The sequence below is a fragment of the Odocoileus virginianus genome, chromosome 17, assembly GCF_023699985.2.
Source record: "Odocoileus virginianus isolate 20LAN1187 ecotype Illinois chromosome 17, Ovbor_1.2, whole genome shotgun sequence".
Lineage (NCBI taxonomy): Eukaryota > Metazoa > Chordata > Mammalia > Artiodactyla > Cervidae > Odocoileus > Odocoileus virginianus.
In genome coordinates this window covers 36981967-36999535 of record NC_069690.1, presented here as the reverse complement: position 1 = coordinate 36999535, position 17569 = coordinate 36981967, and the positions used below count along the sequence as shown (strand labels likewise).

The 17569-nt window shown below is 49.9% G+C and overlaps 1 protein-coding gene across 1 annotated transcript; it reads left to right on the top strand.

The window, feature by feature from the left end:
* Positions 1-1178: 1178 nt before the first annotated feature.
* TBX21 (T-box transcription factor 21) lies at positions 1179-12357 on the top strand. The gene is made up of 6 exons (XM_070479351.1): positions 1179-1741; positions 8907-9061; positions 9432-9553; positions 10017-10166; positions 10318-10379; positions 10623-12357. The coding sequence occupies exons 1-6, from the start codon at positions 1251-1253 to the stop codon at positions 11239-11241; spliced, it is 1599 nt and encodes a 532-aa protein (XP_070335452.1). The 5' UTR covers positions 1179-1250; the 3' UTR covers positions 11242-12357.
* Positions 12358-17569: the final 5212 nt, after the last annotated feature.

The following is a 17569-nucleotide window of genomic DNA, read 5'->3' as shown; positions in this document are numbered from 1 at the left end:
GATATTTTCAACCAGGGGGAAAACAGTCATCATAAAAGGAATATAACTACATTAGTCAACAGAAAAGGAAAACAGAGAAAGCTAAGCCCTCAGAGTCCTACCACCAAGGCAGCCCTTCAGAACATGTGGTGGGTTTCCTTCCTGTCAGCCTGCTCTGGGTCTGTTCAAAGCTGCTTTTCCATCCAGGTATAATAATAGACTGTAAAGTGCCACCCAGGTGTCTTCTCTCATGTAAGGCTCACAGGCCCTCTGAAAAAGTGCATCAGTTTGTTTTCTCTAGCCTGGGGGCCTTGAGGCTGACTTTCAGGCAAAGAGAGTGACTTGCCCGGGTCACGTCTACCTGAGTGATGGTCAGAGCCCGTCCTGGGACTCTGAGCGCTGGCAATCCAGTGCTGCTCCCAGTGCCCGTGGCTGGCACGCCCTCGTGCAAACCCTCAGCTGCTGCTACGCAGTTCGCTTGATGGAACTCTTCTCGCTGCCCACCAGGTCCCACTTCTGCCCTAGGGCTGAAGGAACAGATGCGTGGAACACAGCCTGCTTGGGCCTCTGGCAAAGAGGAAGAGGGCAACACTTCACACAAAGCCACTCGGCTCGGAGCCTGGGCACACAGTGAGCATCAGTGAACATCTGTCACATGGCCATGGGCAAAGCGGCTTGGAGCCTGCGAGTAAGCCCATCTGGGTCATCACCGAAGGCTTCCCGTAGGAGGGGGCCTTTGAGCTGAAGCTTCAAGGATGGGTGGAATTTCCACGAGGGTCCAGAGGAGACAAACAGTCTGGCGTTTCACGTGGAGGGGTTGACTCTCCCATAAGGCATAAAGTCTTTGAGCGTGAACTACAAGGCGCACCGGAGACTCGCTGCTCTGCACGGTGGGGGCCCTACAGTCCTCACCAACCGCGTAGAATTTGCCGAGTTATTAGCCAGGAGGGGCGGGGTGAGGCGGGGCGGGGCCGAGGTGGCGGGGTGGGGGGGTGGCCGAGAGAGCTTCATAAAGCCACAGCAAAGGCGCCGCGACGCTAGTGACAGCGGCCCGCTGGAGAGGGAGCCCGGGAGCTGCCGCGCGCCCGCCAAACGCGGGCGCAGGACCCAGGCGTCCGAGCCCGGGCTCCGGTGGGGCCCCGCCCCTCCCCCCGGCCCCAGGGCCCCGGCCCCGCCCCCGCCCACCTCTGCCCAGCCGACCCCCGCGCCCGCCCCCGCGCGGAGAGGGGCCGGTCCTCGACGGCCCGCGGGAAGGTGCCAGCCCGCCCCGGATGGGCATCGTGGAGCTCGGCTGCGGAGACATGCTAACGGGCACCGAGCCGATGCCGGCGAACGACGAGGGCCGGGCGCCAGGCGCCGACCCGCAGAACCGCTACTTCTACCCGGAGCCGGGCGCGCAGGACGCCACCGACCGTCGCGGGGGTGCCGGCCTGGGGGCGCCCTACGCCGGGGGCGCCCTGGTGCCCTCCCCGCCAGGCCGCTTCCTCGGAGCCTACGCCTACCCGCCCCGGCCCCAGGCCGCCGGCTTCCCCGGGACGAGTGAGCCCTTCCCGCCGACGCCGGGCGCCGAGGGCTACCAGTCGGGGGACGCCTACTCGGCTCCGGACCCGCGCGCCACACTCTACCCGGCGCCGCGCGAGGACTATACACTGCCGGCGGGGCTGGAGGTGTCCGGGAAGCTGAGAGTTGCGCTCAACAACCACCTGTTGTGGTCCAAGTTTAATCAGCACCAGACGGAGATGATCATCACCAAGCAGGGACGGTGAGTGAGGCGCGCGCCGGAGCGCCGAGCGATGGGAGCCCCTTCGTCCCTGACCTGCCCTGACCGAGACGAGCTTCTTTTTTTTCTGTCTAGACTGCTAGTGTCTCCGTGTCCCTCACAGCTTTGGCTCAGGCCTTGAGGGGAAGGAGGGAGTTGAGGTGGGGACAATCTCAGGACATTGCACCGACAGGCGCAACCTGAAACTCATGAGTGACGGAGGCGAGAGACACAGGGAGCCACGGTCCTGGTTTAGGGCGAGGGTGCCTATGGTTTCCCCAGGCACTGGGGTCCCGCTCTCTGCCTGAGTGGGGGACGCCCAGGGCGCAGGGGGAGTGTTTGCTGTGCGTCTGACAGAGCAGGGCACCTCTTCGCCCCTATGTGCTGGGAAACCCAGGGGAGGGCAGAATCTTGCAGTGGAGCGGACAGCAAAGCAGCCCTCCTCTCAGGGGCCCTCTTTGCCCACCTCTCCCCGTGCCCTTGCTGCTGTTGTATACAGGTCAGCTCTGGGGGAGGGAGACGTGTAAAACTGGGATTTGGTGACATGGAGACCTAGTCGCCAAGTTTCCTTTCCGGTAGTACTTTGAGATCATATGTCTGGTGTGTGCGTGTGGTGGGGGGAGGGAGGTGGGACCGTGGAAGAGGGCATAGATTCCTTCCAGACACGGTCCCTGCCTGAGGGCACAGATGTCCATGGGCCTGAGCAGGTGAAGCTACCTCAAGAGTCCCAGCTGGCAGCCAGTCCCAGTCTCTGCACCCTTCAAGGCCTGTCCCCGAAAGCCTGCCCCACCCTGACCCAGACGTTCAGTTCACCCTGGGGAAGCCCTGGTTCCGTGGCTTAGGCTCTCCTGAGCCCAGTGCGTGCAGGGTAGGGTTTTGGGGCCAAGGGTGCTGCTTCCGGAGAGTCTCCTACGTGGGGAAAGAAAGAGAAACTTGCAGCTTGTGTGTTATTTGTGTAGCAAACTCCACTCTGAGTGGGCCCTGACTGTGTCTGGTGGGTGAGAGTGTGCACGACCCTTTCCCGGGGAGGGGTCTGTGTGGGTAGAGAACCAGCGAGGGCCTCTGTGTGGAGGCAGCTGTGTCATCAGTGGACCCGAGAGGTGTTGAAGGGCAGATAGAAGTGTGGGGCTCGGGAAGGGAGAGGGGAGAGGCCATGCTGGGCCAGAGGGTTGACATTCATTCAAGCAGCACCCTTGGTCCCAAACCCTACCCTACATGTGCTGGGCTCAGGGGGGCCTGAGCCATGGAACTAGATCCCTCAAGGTAGACTGAATATCTGGGCATTGCTGGAACATTTTTCCGTCCTGATGAATGATTTCTGTGGGATGGCTGGGGATTGAGGGACCTGTCCACCAATCACAATTGGCTTCAAGTTGCTGAACTGTTCTTTCTCGGGGATGAACCCAGGAAAGACTGGCATTTTCTTTTATGGCCTGGCCTTCATCTTCTAGGCCGTCTGATAATTCCTCTCTGTTCCCCCAACCCTAGTCCCCTTCTGGGTGACCCTAGGCACAGCCCAGGCTTCTAGGCTGTCATGTCTAAATTGGAGGGAACCCAGAAGATCCTGTTCTGTCTTCTTCCTGGACAGACAGGGAAATGGACCCAGAGACAGTAAGAGACTTTTCTGAGGTCACACAGCACATCCATCACTGGCAGAACTGTCACCAGCTCCCAGATGGTATGTGCCTGGGGTTCTTTCTCTGCTCCCCCAAGACCAGGAGTAAAAACAGCTACCCACACTGTCCGAAGGCCTTGATGCATTCATAGTGCTTTCACTTCCATTATTTCACTACGCTAGGTAGGCCAAGCAGCCTCCCCGTTTGCAGCTGAGCGCGCTGAGGCCCGGGGGGCTGATGGCTTGCACTTGGTCACACGGCAGACCCGAACTCAAGCCTCCACTCTGTTGAGTGGTCAGGAAGCCTTCTCACCCCAGGGCCTGCTGGGGTCTCCCCACAGACTTGTGGCCAGGCCCCCGCCCCTCCAGTCTTGAGGCCTGGGGTGGACAGAGCTTCGGCAGAACTTCAGGGATCTGGGGGTGCAGGACTGGCTGTGGGTCTTAGGGTACGGTGCAGTACATATTGCTGTCTGTACTGGCTGTCTCCTTTGCATCTACAACCTCATTTTTCCTTTACATTCCTGCTGAATAATCTTCTCTTGACAGTTGTGTTGTCTCTCTTTTATTTTTTATTTTATTTTAATTTTCCATCTTTTGGCCATCCTGCACTCCTGCATAGCATGTGGGATTTTAGTTCCCTAACTAGGGTTTGAACCTGAGCCCCTGCCTAGGCAGCTTGGAGTCTTAACTACTAAATCACCAGGGAAGTCCCTCGTTGTCTCTCTTTTATTTAAACCCACACACTTAATTTCCTTTATTATGAAAAATTCCAATATATACAAAAGTGAAGAGAAACATGTAACAGATCTCCATCTACCCATTACCTAACTGTCGATACTAGTCCAACCCTGTTTCTACTTTTCCTTTGCTGTGTTAACGGCCATACCTCTGGTCTGAAACTATGTTAGTGATAGCGTAATTAGTAAGTAAATCCTAGATACTGTATTACTTCATCCTTAAGTAGTTCTCTGTGCACCTCTAAAAATGGGTTTTTAAAAATAAATGCAATACCATTAGCAAACCTGAAAAGAAATTCTTAAATATCATCAGATTTCCCTGACTGTTTTGTACACTCCAGTTTTACAATCCTCACACTTTCAATCCGTCCTGAAGGACTGCTTCGGACACTTCGTGGGTTGGAGCTGTTGGAAGGGGACAGTGGCCTCTCACCATTTCCCTTGAGGCCTCCTCTTGGATCAGGCCTCAGGGTGGAGTGGAGGAGACAGAGGACACACCGCTCCCAGCTTGGCACCCGGGTCTGTGAACTTAGGCTCCAGTGATCTGGGAAGTCGGCGGCCATTTCCTTCTGCTACTGGCTTCTGAAAAGTAAGACGGGCTCAGAGAACAGCTCCCTTTCTGCCCCCTTTCAGACCAGGGCAGACTGGTCTGTCCCTCCATGGTTTCCAGTGATCCGTCAGTCACCACCACATCACCCACGACTTTCTTCCTTTTTGAAAAATCCTTCCAGCAGGCCCACCCACAGCCCCGTAGCCTTTCGTCTTGGGGCTGACTCACTCCCTCCCAGATTCTTTCTCTCCTACCCACCCTAGACCCACCTCGCATTGTGGACAGGACACAGTCATGTTCTCCTCTGTGGCAGGAATGGGATGGGGAGCGGGGCAGGAGGTGGTTCTGGGGTCCAGAGACTAATCCAGGCGGCTCAGATGGGACCGGGAGGGGAAATGGAGGATAGGAAGATGGACTGGCCTACTGGAGGGTTTGGAGTTCAAGTCTATGTGTCTGTGGTCCATTAGGCGCGCTCATGTTGCTGGGCCTCATGTTATTTCTGGGAGGCAGCTTGTCTGATAGTCAATGGTAGACATTCTCAGCAGAGGAAGAGCGAGGCGGCTGTCTCCGTGTGTGGGTGTGTGGGTGTGCAGTAATTGCTGGCAATCCCCACTTTTCTGGGTGTGATTAGTTGATTATTATAATTAAGATAACTCTGTTGTTAAGCAGCTCTATTTGCATTTCTGTATGTATGTGCGAGGTTAGGGCTTGGTAAAACAATTTCAGTCCCGCATTATCCTCGATCGCAGGCCTGTTGGTTTTCTCTTCTCTACATTCCAACACCAAGAACTTTTTAGATCTTTAAAAAATATTTTTAGCTTTAAGCCTGCTTTAATTTGGGCTGATGGGCTTCATTTCTCATGGGATCGGTGAAAATGGCTTTGCTTTTTCTCTTTCCCTGTTTGCTGGTGGCCGTCTGATTTCTATTCAGTGGATCCGAGGTTAGTTTGAGGAGGCACTCCCTTGATGCTTAGGTGCGTTTTACATTTGGATCCATAAAGACATTGCCGAATACGCTCCCCAGACTTCCCTGGCGGTCCAGTAGTTAAGACTCTGCACTTCCACTGCAGGGATCATGGGAGTTTGATCCCTGGTTGGGGAAAATCCCACACTCCCCGTGAAGCATGGCCAAAAAAAAAATACAAACCTCTCCTCAAAAGTGGTTTCAGTTTACACCCCGACAGATAGTGGAAGAAAGGACCAATTATCCTTCAGGCTCAATAGCAATTAGGTATTATCAATTTTGAAACATTTTGCAAACATGCCTGATAAAAGTGTTAGTCATTCAGTCGTGTCCGACTCTTTGCAGCCCCACAGACTGTGGCCCATCAGGCTCCTTTGTTTATGGGATTTTCCAGGCAAGAATACTGGAGTGGGTTGCCGTTTCCTCCTCCAGAGAATCTTCTCGAGCCAGGGATTGAACCCAGGACTCTTGCATTGCAGGCAGATTCTTTACCGTCTGAGCCACCAGGGAAGCCCAGACTGATAAAAACCATCTCCTTTAAATTTGTGCCTAATAACTGTGAATTGGAGCGTTGTCGGAAGCATTCAGGATGGGGAAGGGGTACAGTGACTGCGAATCATTTCAAGTCCTTAAGTAGTGGTGAGCTGTCTTTTCGAGGGGCTCAGATTGGCACCAGACTCCCTTTTCCTTCCCAGCAAAATGTCATGTAAATCAAGGGCTATTTTGGGATCCCAGCTGGTGGTGAGTCTAGATTTTTAGGGTGAAGTTGAGACCTCCCTTCTCCTCTCCCTCTCCCCTACCCTACCCTGGTCTTCTTGTGTCTCCTGCTTTTCCTTCTACTAGTAAGAAGCAGGAGGGGGTGGTGGAGACTATAGCATGTCCCCTGCCATCAGGAGACTCCAGCTCTGTGATTCCACCAAGAAGCCATCACCAAACTTCTCGGAGCCTCATTTTCTTCAGATATAAAATTGGAAAAGAACATTTTGTACCTCAGAGGACTTTTTCAGTGAACTGGCTGCTGCATAAGGAGAGGCACAATGAATAAGTTCCCTTCTCTCTCTTTATTACTACATGTCTGGATAGGAACTGGGTACAATATAGGAAGCATGAATGACCTGACCACTGTTGCAAAATGAGTTAGTGGTATCAATGGGCTGAAAATATTCTCTCACTCTCGATTGCTCAAAGCCTCATCCCTAACTTTGATTTCTCCAGTTGACTGGCACGCTAAGCTCCTGGGACCCAAGGCCTCAAACCAGAACTCTGGACTCTTGCTTGGGGTTCTTCAGCCAGGCCAGAAGGTTTTGACCACTCTGGGCCTGGGAGAAGGTGGGATGAGGGTGGGATAGTGTAGACAGTGAGCTGAGTTGCACATCTTCCAAACTTCTTAACAGCTCTGAAAGTTAAAATGGACAGGAATTGTTATCTCCATTTATGGGTGAAGAAAGTGAGGTTTGGTTTAGGAATTAACTTATCTTTATTAACTTTTAATAAATTAACTTATTGAGTAAGTTTCTTTTTCTCAGCCCAGGAGAGTCTGGGGAAGGCAGGAATGTGACAGTACTCTCCTGGGAGATCTTTCCAAGGTTATTAGGGATGTTGCTCTAGGACCCTCTGGGGACTGTGTGTGTGCACGCGTATGCTCGGCTGTGTCCAGTTCTTTGCGATCCCATGGAGTGTAGACTGGGATCCACCCAAAAGTGCTTTTTGGCCCCTGGAACTCTAAATCCCCCAGGTTTCCTGACTCATGGACCAGGACCTTTCTTCCCACCCTGCAAGGCTTCTTGTAGGAGGAGGAGAGAAGTGTGTATGGGAATGAAAAGCAATTCTGATGAGGATTTGACTCTGCCATCTTAAAAAGTCTGCTCTTCCTGCTCGAGTCGAAAGAGAGGCTAAGCCGGAGAGGCAGTGGTGATGGTAGAGGTGCTGGTTGTAGTGACGGTGGTGATGGGAGTTGTGCTCCTTGAAGTGTTCCTTGTAGTGATGCTGGTGATGGTGGAGGTGTCGGTTGTAGTAACAGTGATATTGATAGTGGAGATATTGGTTGTATTGATGGTGGTGAAGGTGGAGGTGATGGAGATGGTTGTAGTATGGCAGTGCTTATTCCTCTGAATCTGTTACTCAGCACAATAGCATAACATCCCAAATCCAACTTCCTCCACTTTTCCTGGGAACCCAGGACTTCGATCACGAGAACTGTGCTCAATAGAGTCCCTCTTCCAGGTGGATGGAAAGCTCTGGCTAGGACTTCAGCTACTTCTCTGAAGACCCAAGCCGGGAGCAGGTGGCACTGCAGACGTCAGGCCTAGGAGGACGGGGCAGGGAAAGCCTGCGGATGACCGCTCTGAGGCTGGGTGTGTGTTAGCACCATGAGAGCCGCAGCGAGAGGATGGATGACAGACTGAGGCCAGACCAGGGTTCGGGGAACTCAGAGATGAAGACCTACTAGGAACAGCCTGTGTTGGGGCTGGCTTGTGGCTTTGCTCCCCTCCAGGGAGCAAACTAAGGCTAGAGACGGGTGTGCAGCTAATGTTAGCAACTGACGCTCAAAAAGAAAAAAATTTTTAAAAGCCCTGCTTCGTAGTGTTTGCTGATTTCCATGGTAAATACCCCTATAATGGCTGCTTGCAAGCTGCCCACATGTTATCACTGAACTTGGAGTTGGGAAGAGACGTGCGGCAGCAAATATTATCTAGTTTATCTCCACCATACTGATAAACAATCTCAAGAGCAAAGATAATAGTAAGTGTAGTAAAAAATATCGAGAAGTGATTTTTTTGAGTATTTATTGCCTTGACTTGTAATGTAATATATTTCATGGTAGTTTATATGATTTAATTTTTATTGATATTTATTTTTGGTTGTGCTGGGTCTTCACTGCTGCCCAGGCTTTCTCTAGTTGCCACAAGCGGGCACTTCTCTAATTTCGATAAGCAGCTTCTTATTGCAATGACTTCTCTTGTTGTGGAGCACAGGCTCTAGAGCTCAAAAGACTTAGTAGTTGTGGCTCATGGGCTTAGTTGCCCTATGGCATGTGGAATCTTCCCCGACCAGGGATTGAACCATGTCCCCTGCATTGGCAGGTGGATTCTTAACCACTGGACCACCAGGGAAGTCCTGGTTTAATTGTTAATTGTTGCTGTCTAACAACTGGCTGGCAGACTTCCTGGACTTCCCCGGCTGGCTCTGGTGAGGATGGGAGCTGGCTCCAGCACACCACTGATGGACGGCCTTGGCCCAGGGAACGGCTGTCCGGGGGGCTGGGGGCTGATGGGATTGGTGGGTCTCTCTGTTCTCCCCAGGCGGATGTTCCCATTCCTGTCATTTACTGTGGCTGGGCTGGAGCCCACCAGCCATTACCGGATGTTTGTGGACGTGGTCTTGGTGGACCAGCACCACTGGCGGTATCAGAGCGGCAAGTGGGTGCAGTGTGGAAAGGCTGAGGGCAGCATGCCAGGTACGTGCCTCCTTGGGAACCGGGGGCATGATTTTTCTATAAGACTGTGCGCCCCCTGGTGGATCCAAGAGGAACTCCCCCCAACCCCCAGTCTCTGACTCCTAGGATTTAATTCTCTAGTTCCACCCCACCCCATCCACTCCACCCCACTCCATCCCTTCCCCTCCCACGTCTCACTTTCATTCTGTTTGTCATCTCTTCTACTTTGCTCTATCCTGTTCTCAGCTTGGCCCTCTGCCCGCACCTCCCCCATCCTGCCCCGTCTGTCCTCCCCCTCCATCCTTCTTGCCGTGCCCCTCGGAACAGGCAAAGGAAGCCACCAGGGGCCTGGTCCCAGGGGCTGCATGCCAAAAAGATTAACTGTCCACAGGGAACCGCCTGTACGTCCATCCAGATTCCCCCAACACCGGAGCCCACTGGATGCGCCAGGAGGTGTCATTCGGGAAACTGAAGCTCACGAACAACAAGGGGGCTTCCAATAATGTGACCCAGGTGGGACGCCTCCCCTTGGGAAAGCCCCCATCTTTCCCTGTCCCTGAGGCCACAGTGCGTCCTGCAGGCTGATTCTGTTCTGTAAGAGCGACTTGTCTCCCTCTCAGACTCTGGTTCTTTTCCACCCACCTTGAGAGGAAGCTGACTCTCAAGGCAGATGGGGGTCACATTCAGGTCAATGTGGACCAACCCAGCCTGGGGGTTGGTATCGAGTCAGTACTGGTGGTCCTAGGAAGTGGATGCAGAGTTTCTTTGAATTGAGCAAGCCTATTAAAAGTGCCCTTGGTGCCCTGAGGAGGTTCAGGACTGAGGTTGGAGGCTCGGGAGAAGTTCCATGTTGGCAGGGCAGAAGAATGGTCACGATGACTTCAGGGCCCTTTGTAGCCTGGCCGTAGAGGCGGGGAGGGGAGGGCTCCTTTGCACTCCCTCCGCCCACGCTCACGGCCGTCTCGCCCCCTCTCAGATGATAGTGCTTCAGTCCCTCCATAAGTACCAGCCCCGGCTGCACATTGTCAGAGTCAGCGATGGAGAGCCGGAAGCGGCCTGCAACACACACATCTTCACTTTCCAAGAAACCCAGTTCATCGCCGTGACCGCCTACCAGAACGCCGAGGTGAGGGCTGCCTGGGCGAGGGTGGGCTGAGCCTGGGCGGGTGGGGTGGGAAGAAGGGGAGAGCAGAGCCCCTCAACTTCTTGGGAGTGAATTTGGAGGTTCCCCAGCCTCAGACTCGTCACTCAGATGACTCTGTTTCCCTTCTCTCTAGATTACTCAGCTGAAAATTGATAATAACCCTTTTGCCAAAGGATTCCGGGAGAACTTTGAGTCGTAAGTGCCCCTGGCTTCAGCTCGTGTTGGCAGAGGCCCTCCTTGTCTGTCTGGGACTGGGACTCCAGACAAGTGCCCAGTCCCCTCTCTGCCTCTGCGGTGGGGAAGTGTGCAGTGGGTGCCAAAGGGCAGCGGGCAGGTCAGGAAGGAGTTATGGGGAGGGTTGTGGTGCAGGCAGGCTCCTAACTGACCAGTTCTATTCATGACCCCTGTCTTTTGCCCCCGTTTCTTTTTTTTTAAAAGCATATATGCATCTGTTGACGCCAGCGTCCCCTCCCCGCCTGGACCCAACTGTCAACTGCTTGGTGGAGACCACTATTCTCCTCTCCTCCCCAACCAGTATCCCGTCTCCAGCCGTTTCTACCCCGACCTTCCCGGCCAGGCCAAGGATGTGGTTCCCCAGCCTTACTGGCTGGGAGCCCCCCGGGACCACAGCTATGAGGCCGAGTTTCGCGCTGTCAGCATGAAGCCTGCATTCCTGCCCTCCGCGCCTGGGCCCACCATGTCCTACTACCGAAGCCAGGAAGTCCTGGCGCCTGGAGCGGGCTGGCCTGTGGCCCCCCAGTACCCTCCCAAGGTGGGCCCAGCCAACTGGTTCCGCTCCATGCGAACTCTGCCCATGGAACCTGGCCCTGGAGCCTCAGAGGGGCGGGGGCCAGAGGAGCAGGGCTCCCCCTCCCTGTGGACTGAGATCACCCCACTCCGGCCAGAGTCCAGCGACTCAGGACTGGGCGAAGGAGACTCTAAGAGGAGGCGTGTGTCCCCCTATCCTTCCAGCGGTGACAGCTCCTCCCCTGCGGGGGCCCCTTCTCCTTTCGATAAGGAAACTGAAGGCCAGTTTTATAACTATTTTCCCAATTGAACAGATGACGTGAAAGGAACAGGAAGAGTGTCGTTAGGTTGGTGACTCCAACCGTACCACAAACTCAGGACTGAGCCGTCCCCAGCTTCTTCTGTCCTGTCTCCTTTTGTAGTTGGTTGAGGAAGAGGGGGGCCAAGAAGGATTCTGAGGTTCACTTGCTGTCTCCTGGCCCACCGGGAAACCCGCAAGGACTGTCCTCTGCCCCTTCCCCTGCCCCAACTACAGTCATATACCTGGTGCTGCTTCTAGCTGTGGGCTCCCAGCTGGAGAACATAAAACGGACCATGGAAGGTCTGGGACACAAAAGAGCTTCCTCTCTTCTACAGGCTGGGGTGGGGGGGATCAGGGTCAGGTGGGATGGCCTGGCTGGAGACTCAGATCTCTTCCTCTGTAGAGTAACTGTCAACATTTTCATTTGTGTGTGTGTTAATCCCTGATCTGAAAATAAAGACATGTGGATTTTCTAAGTCAGCCAGCAAGGGCCAGGGAGAGGACCCCAGTGACTTTGAACAACTGGCCTGGGCCCCACCCTCTTAGACACAGTGGAGTCCCGAGGAAGGGGCTGGCAAGGGTGTGGGGCTTGTGCATGACTCAAGAAGCAAAGTGTTGAGATTTTCCAAGTGACTCAGTGGTGAAGAAGCTGCCTGCCAATCGGAAGGCACAGGTTTAATCCCTGGTCCAGGAAGATCCCACATGCCATGGAGCAACTAAGCCCGTGCACCACGACTATTGAGCCTGTGCTCTGGAGCCCGGGAGCTGCAACTACTGAGCCCACGTGCCTCAACTACTGAAGCCAGCGAGCCCTAGAGCCTGTGCTCTCCAACAAAAGACGCCTTCTCAATGAGAAACCCACGTACCACAGCTAGAGAGTAGCCCTCCAAGTAGAGAAAAGCTCCACACAGCATTGAAGACCCAGGACAGCCAAAAATAAATAAATAAAATAATTTTTTTTTTTTTTAAAAGAAGCACTGTCTTGCCCAGGGAACAGGGGATGGTGTGTGAGGATACATTTTTCTTTTTGGGGAACAGGGGAGGCTATTTATTGTACAGAGAGTGGTGTCCAGATATATTACTTTTGTCTTCATCACTTTCTGGAAATAAACACAAAACTGTCAAGCGTGTCCTGCTTTGGTACCTGGGTGGGGGACACAGGCGGGGACTCTCCTGGGAACTGCAGCTGTACCCAAACTGTTCTCTCTGCTCTAGAACAGAATTTGAAGTTCCGAAGACCCTCCTAGAAACTAGAGGTGATTTCATTCAGGGGATAAACAGGATTAGAGCAATTCTACGTGTCCTGCCTTGGTGCTCAGGTTGATGGCTGAGTATATCTTGGGATACCCTGATTGTAGAGCAGGGTGTGAGGGCAAGACCAGAGGATGGGGGCTCTGCAGAAAATGATGACACTTGATTTTTCTGTGCATTTCTGGCAGCTTGGGATCGCCAACTTCATCTTGGGGTTGTTCAAAGATTAAAGGAGTAAATGTAAATAGGACCATATGAAATTGCTCTTTTCGTAGGTCAAGAACAGCCAAATGTTGGCAGTTTCATTTGATCCAATCATATATGTAATGAGCTTAGAACGGTGCCAGAAAAACAGTAAGCCCTCAGGGTGTAAACTATTGTCATTGTCAATATTATCATTCTCTGGCTGTTTCTCTCTCTCCTTGCACACATACTGAATTGTGGTTGTAAAATGATACATGCTTCTTTTAAAGAATTAAAATGTTGTGGAAAAGTATGAAGACAACAATAAATTATCTTAAATCTTACCACCCATCAGTAATTAGCATTAACAATAGGTGGATTGGATAGACAGAAATATATTTATGACATGGGAATCATACTGAAAATGCTTTTTTTCTTAATGAAAGCTATTGAATTTTCATTAACAGAAGCTAATGATAATGATAATAACAACCCACGAAGCAAACCATCAAGACCCCCCAAACTCTCAAATGAGTGAAGAGAATTGCTGAACCCAAAATAAATCTTCCTTCAAGATGAGAAATAGTTCCTGAAAGAGCATGCAAAGATTAAAAAAGGAGCTTATGGGAAACAGTAAAAGGTCAGAGTTACTATGTTTGCCTCACGCCAGTCCAGAGTATACCCCATTCTAATGTGGGAACAGTGTTACAGGCTTTGGGGTGTTGTTCTAGTTCTGCTTAGAGCCTGGACAATTTTGCTTATATTTCATAGTTCACATTGACTCTTTTACTGGTCTTTTCCCAGAGGAAATTTTCATCACCATCTAGTCAGAAGAAGGAAAAGATAAGGAGACAGTCATATACTTGGTTCCATCTTCTTTGAATTTAGAAGTTCATCTTTTTAAAATGACATGAGGAAGTCAGCCATGTTGTGCTCTGTGAATACAGATTAATTCTCCACTTGCCCTACCCCTTGGCTCTCACTCTTTGGAGTTAATGATACTAAGTTGAGCTTATTTCTTTTCTTGGGAACTCTGGTGGGTAATTACAATACTTTTCTCCCTCACTATTTTTAAATGGTTTTGGTTTACTTCATTAGATATGAAGTGAAAGGAGTTGTGATCAAGTCATGCTCTTCTATCTTCTTCTAGAAGTCTGGTTACAGATGTTTTGATGCTTTGTTATTTGACTCACAAAAGTTCACTACTAGTATTTCTTTACCGTTACATGAACCTTCCCAAATACTATATATTTTCCAAAATGTATTTATTTATTTTACTGAATATATATGAATCCATATACACAGAGTTTTTAGTCAATGTAGTGCGTTTTACCTTAAAATTATACAGTCTGACTGCCCTGGTGGTCCAGTGGTTAAGACTCCACACTTCCAATGCAGGGGACTTGGGTTCAATACCTGGTTGGGGAACTAAGACCCCCACATGCCATGCAAGATATATGAGAGTTGGACGTGACTGAGGACACACATACACACATATATATGGTGGTGGTAGTTAGGCCCTAAGTTGTATCCAACTTCTTGAGACCCCAAGGACTGTAGCCCACCAGGCTCCTCTGTCCATGGGATTTCCCAGGCAAGAATACTGGAGTGGGTTGCCATTTCCTTCTCCAGGGGATCTTACTGAGCCTGGGATCAAACTCACATCTCCTGTGTCTCCTGCTTGGCAGGCACATTCTTTACCACAGCACCACCTGGGAAGCCCTATGTATATTGTTGTTGAGTCACTAAGTCGTGTTTGACTCTTTGTGACCCCATGACCTGCAGCACCCCAGGCTCCCCTGTCCTTCACTATCTCCCAGTTTCCTCAAATTCATGCCCACTGAGTCAGTGATGCTATCTAACCATCTCACCCTCTGCAGCCCTCTTCTCCTTTTGCCATCAGTGAGTCAGCTCTTCGCATCAGGTGGCCAAAGTATTGGAGCTTCAGCTTCAGCATCAGTCCTTCCAATGAATATTCAGGATTTATTTCCTAAGATTGACTGATTTGATTTCCTTGCAGTCCAAGGGACTCTCAAGAATCTTTTCCAGCACCACAGTTCAAAAGCATCAATTATTTGGTGCTCAGCTTTCTCTATGGCCCAACTCTCACATCCATATGTGATTCCTGGAAAAACCATAGCTTTGACTATACAGACCTTTCATCGACAAAGTGATGTCTTTGTTTTTTAATATACTCTAAGTATGTCATAGCTTTTCTTCCAAGGAAATCTTTTAATTTCATGGCTTCAATCACTGTCCGAAGTGATGTTGAAGCTCAATAAAACAAAATCTGTCACTGCTTCCACTTTTCCCCTTCTATTTGCATGAAGTGATGGGCTCAGATGCCATGATAACCAGCTTTTTCATTCTCCTCTTTCATCCTCATCAAGAGGCTCTTCAGTTCATCTTTACTTTCTGCCATTAGAGTGATATCATCTGTATATCTGAGGTTGTTGATATTTCTCCCAGCAATCTTTATTCCAGTTTGTGATTCATCTAGCCCAGCATTTCACATGATATATATATATATATGCATGCGTGCTAAGTCACTTCAGTCATGTCCAACTCTATGCAACGCTATGGACTGTAGCCCACCAGGCTTCTTTGTCCATGGGATTCTCCAGGCACGAATACTGGAATGGATTGCCATGCCCTCCTCCAGGGGATCTTTCCAACCCAGGGATGGAACCCTCATCTCCTGCATTGACAGGCAGGTTCTTTACCACTAGCGCCACCTGGGAAGCCTCTATGAATTTGCTAATTTTTGTTTTGTTTTTATTTGACTTCATCTAAAGTTTTTTTAGTTGACAATGTTTTAGTTTCATTTTTGTTGTAGTTATGTCTGTCTTAAGCAGCAAACTAACAAATTTTAAAATAATCTTTTTATAATTTTGTTTAAAAATTTTATTTATTTATTTTTGGCTATGCTGGATCTTCATTGCTGCGTTGGACTTTCTCTAGTTGGGGTGCGCGGGGCCTGCTCTGTAGTTGCAGTTTAAGGGCTTCTCATTGTAGTAGCCTCTTTCGTTGCAGAGTGCAGGCTTTAAGGCCTGTGCGCTTCTATAGTGTGGCTCCCAGGCTTTAGAGAATAGGCTCAGAAGTTGTGGCCCACGGGCTTAGTCGCTCTGAGGCATATGGGATCTTCCTGAATCAGGGATCCAACCCATGTCTCCTGCATTAACAAGCAGATTCTTCACCACCGAGCCACCAGGGAAGCCTATAAAACCAAATTTTAGGACTCAAAATATTTTCTATTTATTCATAAATATAATGATCACATTAACTGACCACACAACTTAAGGACTAAAACATTAATAACATCATAGCTAGCATTATAGATAACCAGAACCTTGAATTTTGGGCTTCCCTGGTGGCTCAGTGGTAAAGAATCTGCCTGCAATGCAGGAGACCTGGGTTCAATCCCTGGGTTGGGAAGATCCCATGGAGGAGGGCATGGAAACCCAGTCTAGTACTCTTGCCTGGAGAATCCCATGGACAGAGGAGCCTGGAGGGCTATAGTCCATAGGGTTGCACAGAGTTGGACACAACTGAAGCGACTAAGCAGCTAGCAGCAACCTTGAATTTTGTGTTCATCCTTTTCTTGCTTTTTAAAATTAACACTTTGTATATCTAATTATTATGTTATTTAGCTTTTTGTTGTTTTGAGCTTTATAATATGTATATATCTTTATATAATCTTTCTATTCAAGAAAATGGAATATTTCTTCCTTCCTTTATTTATTTATTTAAAGTTTTTTTGGTCATGCTACGGGACAAGTGGGATCTTAGTTCCTCAACCAGGGATCAAACCCTTGCCTTCTCCAGTGGAAGCGCAAAGTCTTAGCCAGTGGACTGCCAGAAAAGTCCCTCTTTGTTTATTTAGGTCATCATTAAGATCTCTCTCTCCGTAAAGCTTATTAATTTCTAAGTATAGATTTGAATATCTTTTATTAGACTTAGTCTTAGGTATTAAGTTTTATTTCTCTGTAAAAGGCATCTTTTAAAAATATGTATTTCCTAATTGTTACTGGTGTGTAGAATTATAATTAATTTTTGTATGCTGATCATAAGATCCAGCCATCTTGCTAAGCTCATTATATTTTAGTGGTTTGCTATGAATTCATTACTTTCTTTATGGGAAACCTGGTTGTTTCAAATAATGAGAATGTTATTTCCTCCTTCTAAATCATTATCCTTCTAATTTTTTCTTCTTATCCTATTGTACCGGCCAGAACTACAAATGCTAGTTCCTTGCCTTCAGGAGAATGATTTCCCCCTATTTATTTCACTTTTCCCCTTAATGCTGGTTTGGTATTTCTGTAACTTAGTTCTCTCATTTTAATGCTCTCTCTAGACATTTTAGATGCACATTTAATCTAACAACTTAGTGTTGAATGATATTCTGCCCTCCATTCTGGTCAATAAAACAGTTTTAGATCACCTTGTTGTTCAGTCTGAGTCATGTCTGAGTCTTTGTGAAAGTCGCTCAGTCATGTCTGACTCTGTGACCCCATGGACTGTAGCCTGCAAGCCTCCTCTTTCCACGGAATTCTCCAGGCAAGAGTACTGGAGTAGATAGCTATTCCCTTCGCCAGGGAATCTTCCCAACCCAGGGATTGAACCCAGGTCTCCTGCATTGCAGACAGATTCTTTACTGTCTGAGCCACAAGGAAATACTGGTGTGGGTAGCCTCTCTTCTCCAGGGGATCTCCCCAGCCCAGGAATCAAACCAGGGTCTCCTGCATTGCAGGCAGAATCTTTACCAACTGACCTACCAGGGAAGCCCGACTCTTTGCCACCCCATAAACTGCAGGACGCCAAGCTTCTCTGTCCTTAACTATTTCCCGGAGTTTGCTCAAACTCATGTTTAGATCACTTTAGCTCTGCTCTTACCCCTCTGATT

Coding starts and splice junctions, on each gene's coding strand:
- TBX21 (XM_070479351.1), top strand. CDS start 1,251: ATGGGCATCGTGGAGCTCGGCTGCGGAGACATGCTAACGGGCACCGAG. Junction 9,554..10,016: donor CTTCCAATAATGTGACCCAG/GTGGGACGCCTC, acceptor GCCCCCTCTCAG/ATGATAGTGCTTCAGTCCCT. Junction 10,167..10,317: donor CCGCCTACCAGAACGCCGAG/GTGAGGGCTGCC, acceptor CCTTCTCTCTAG/ATTACTCAGCTGAAAATTGA.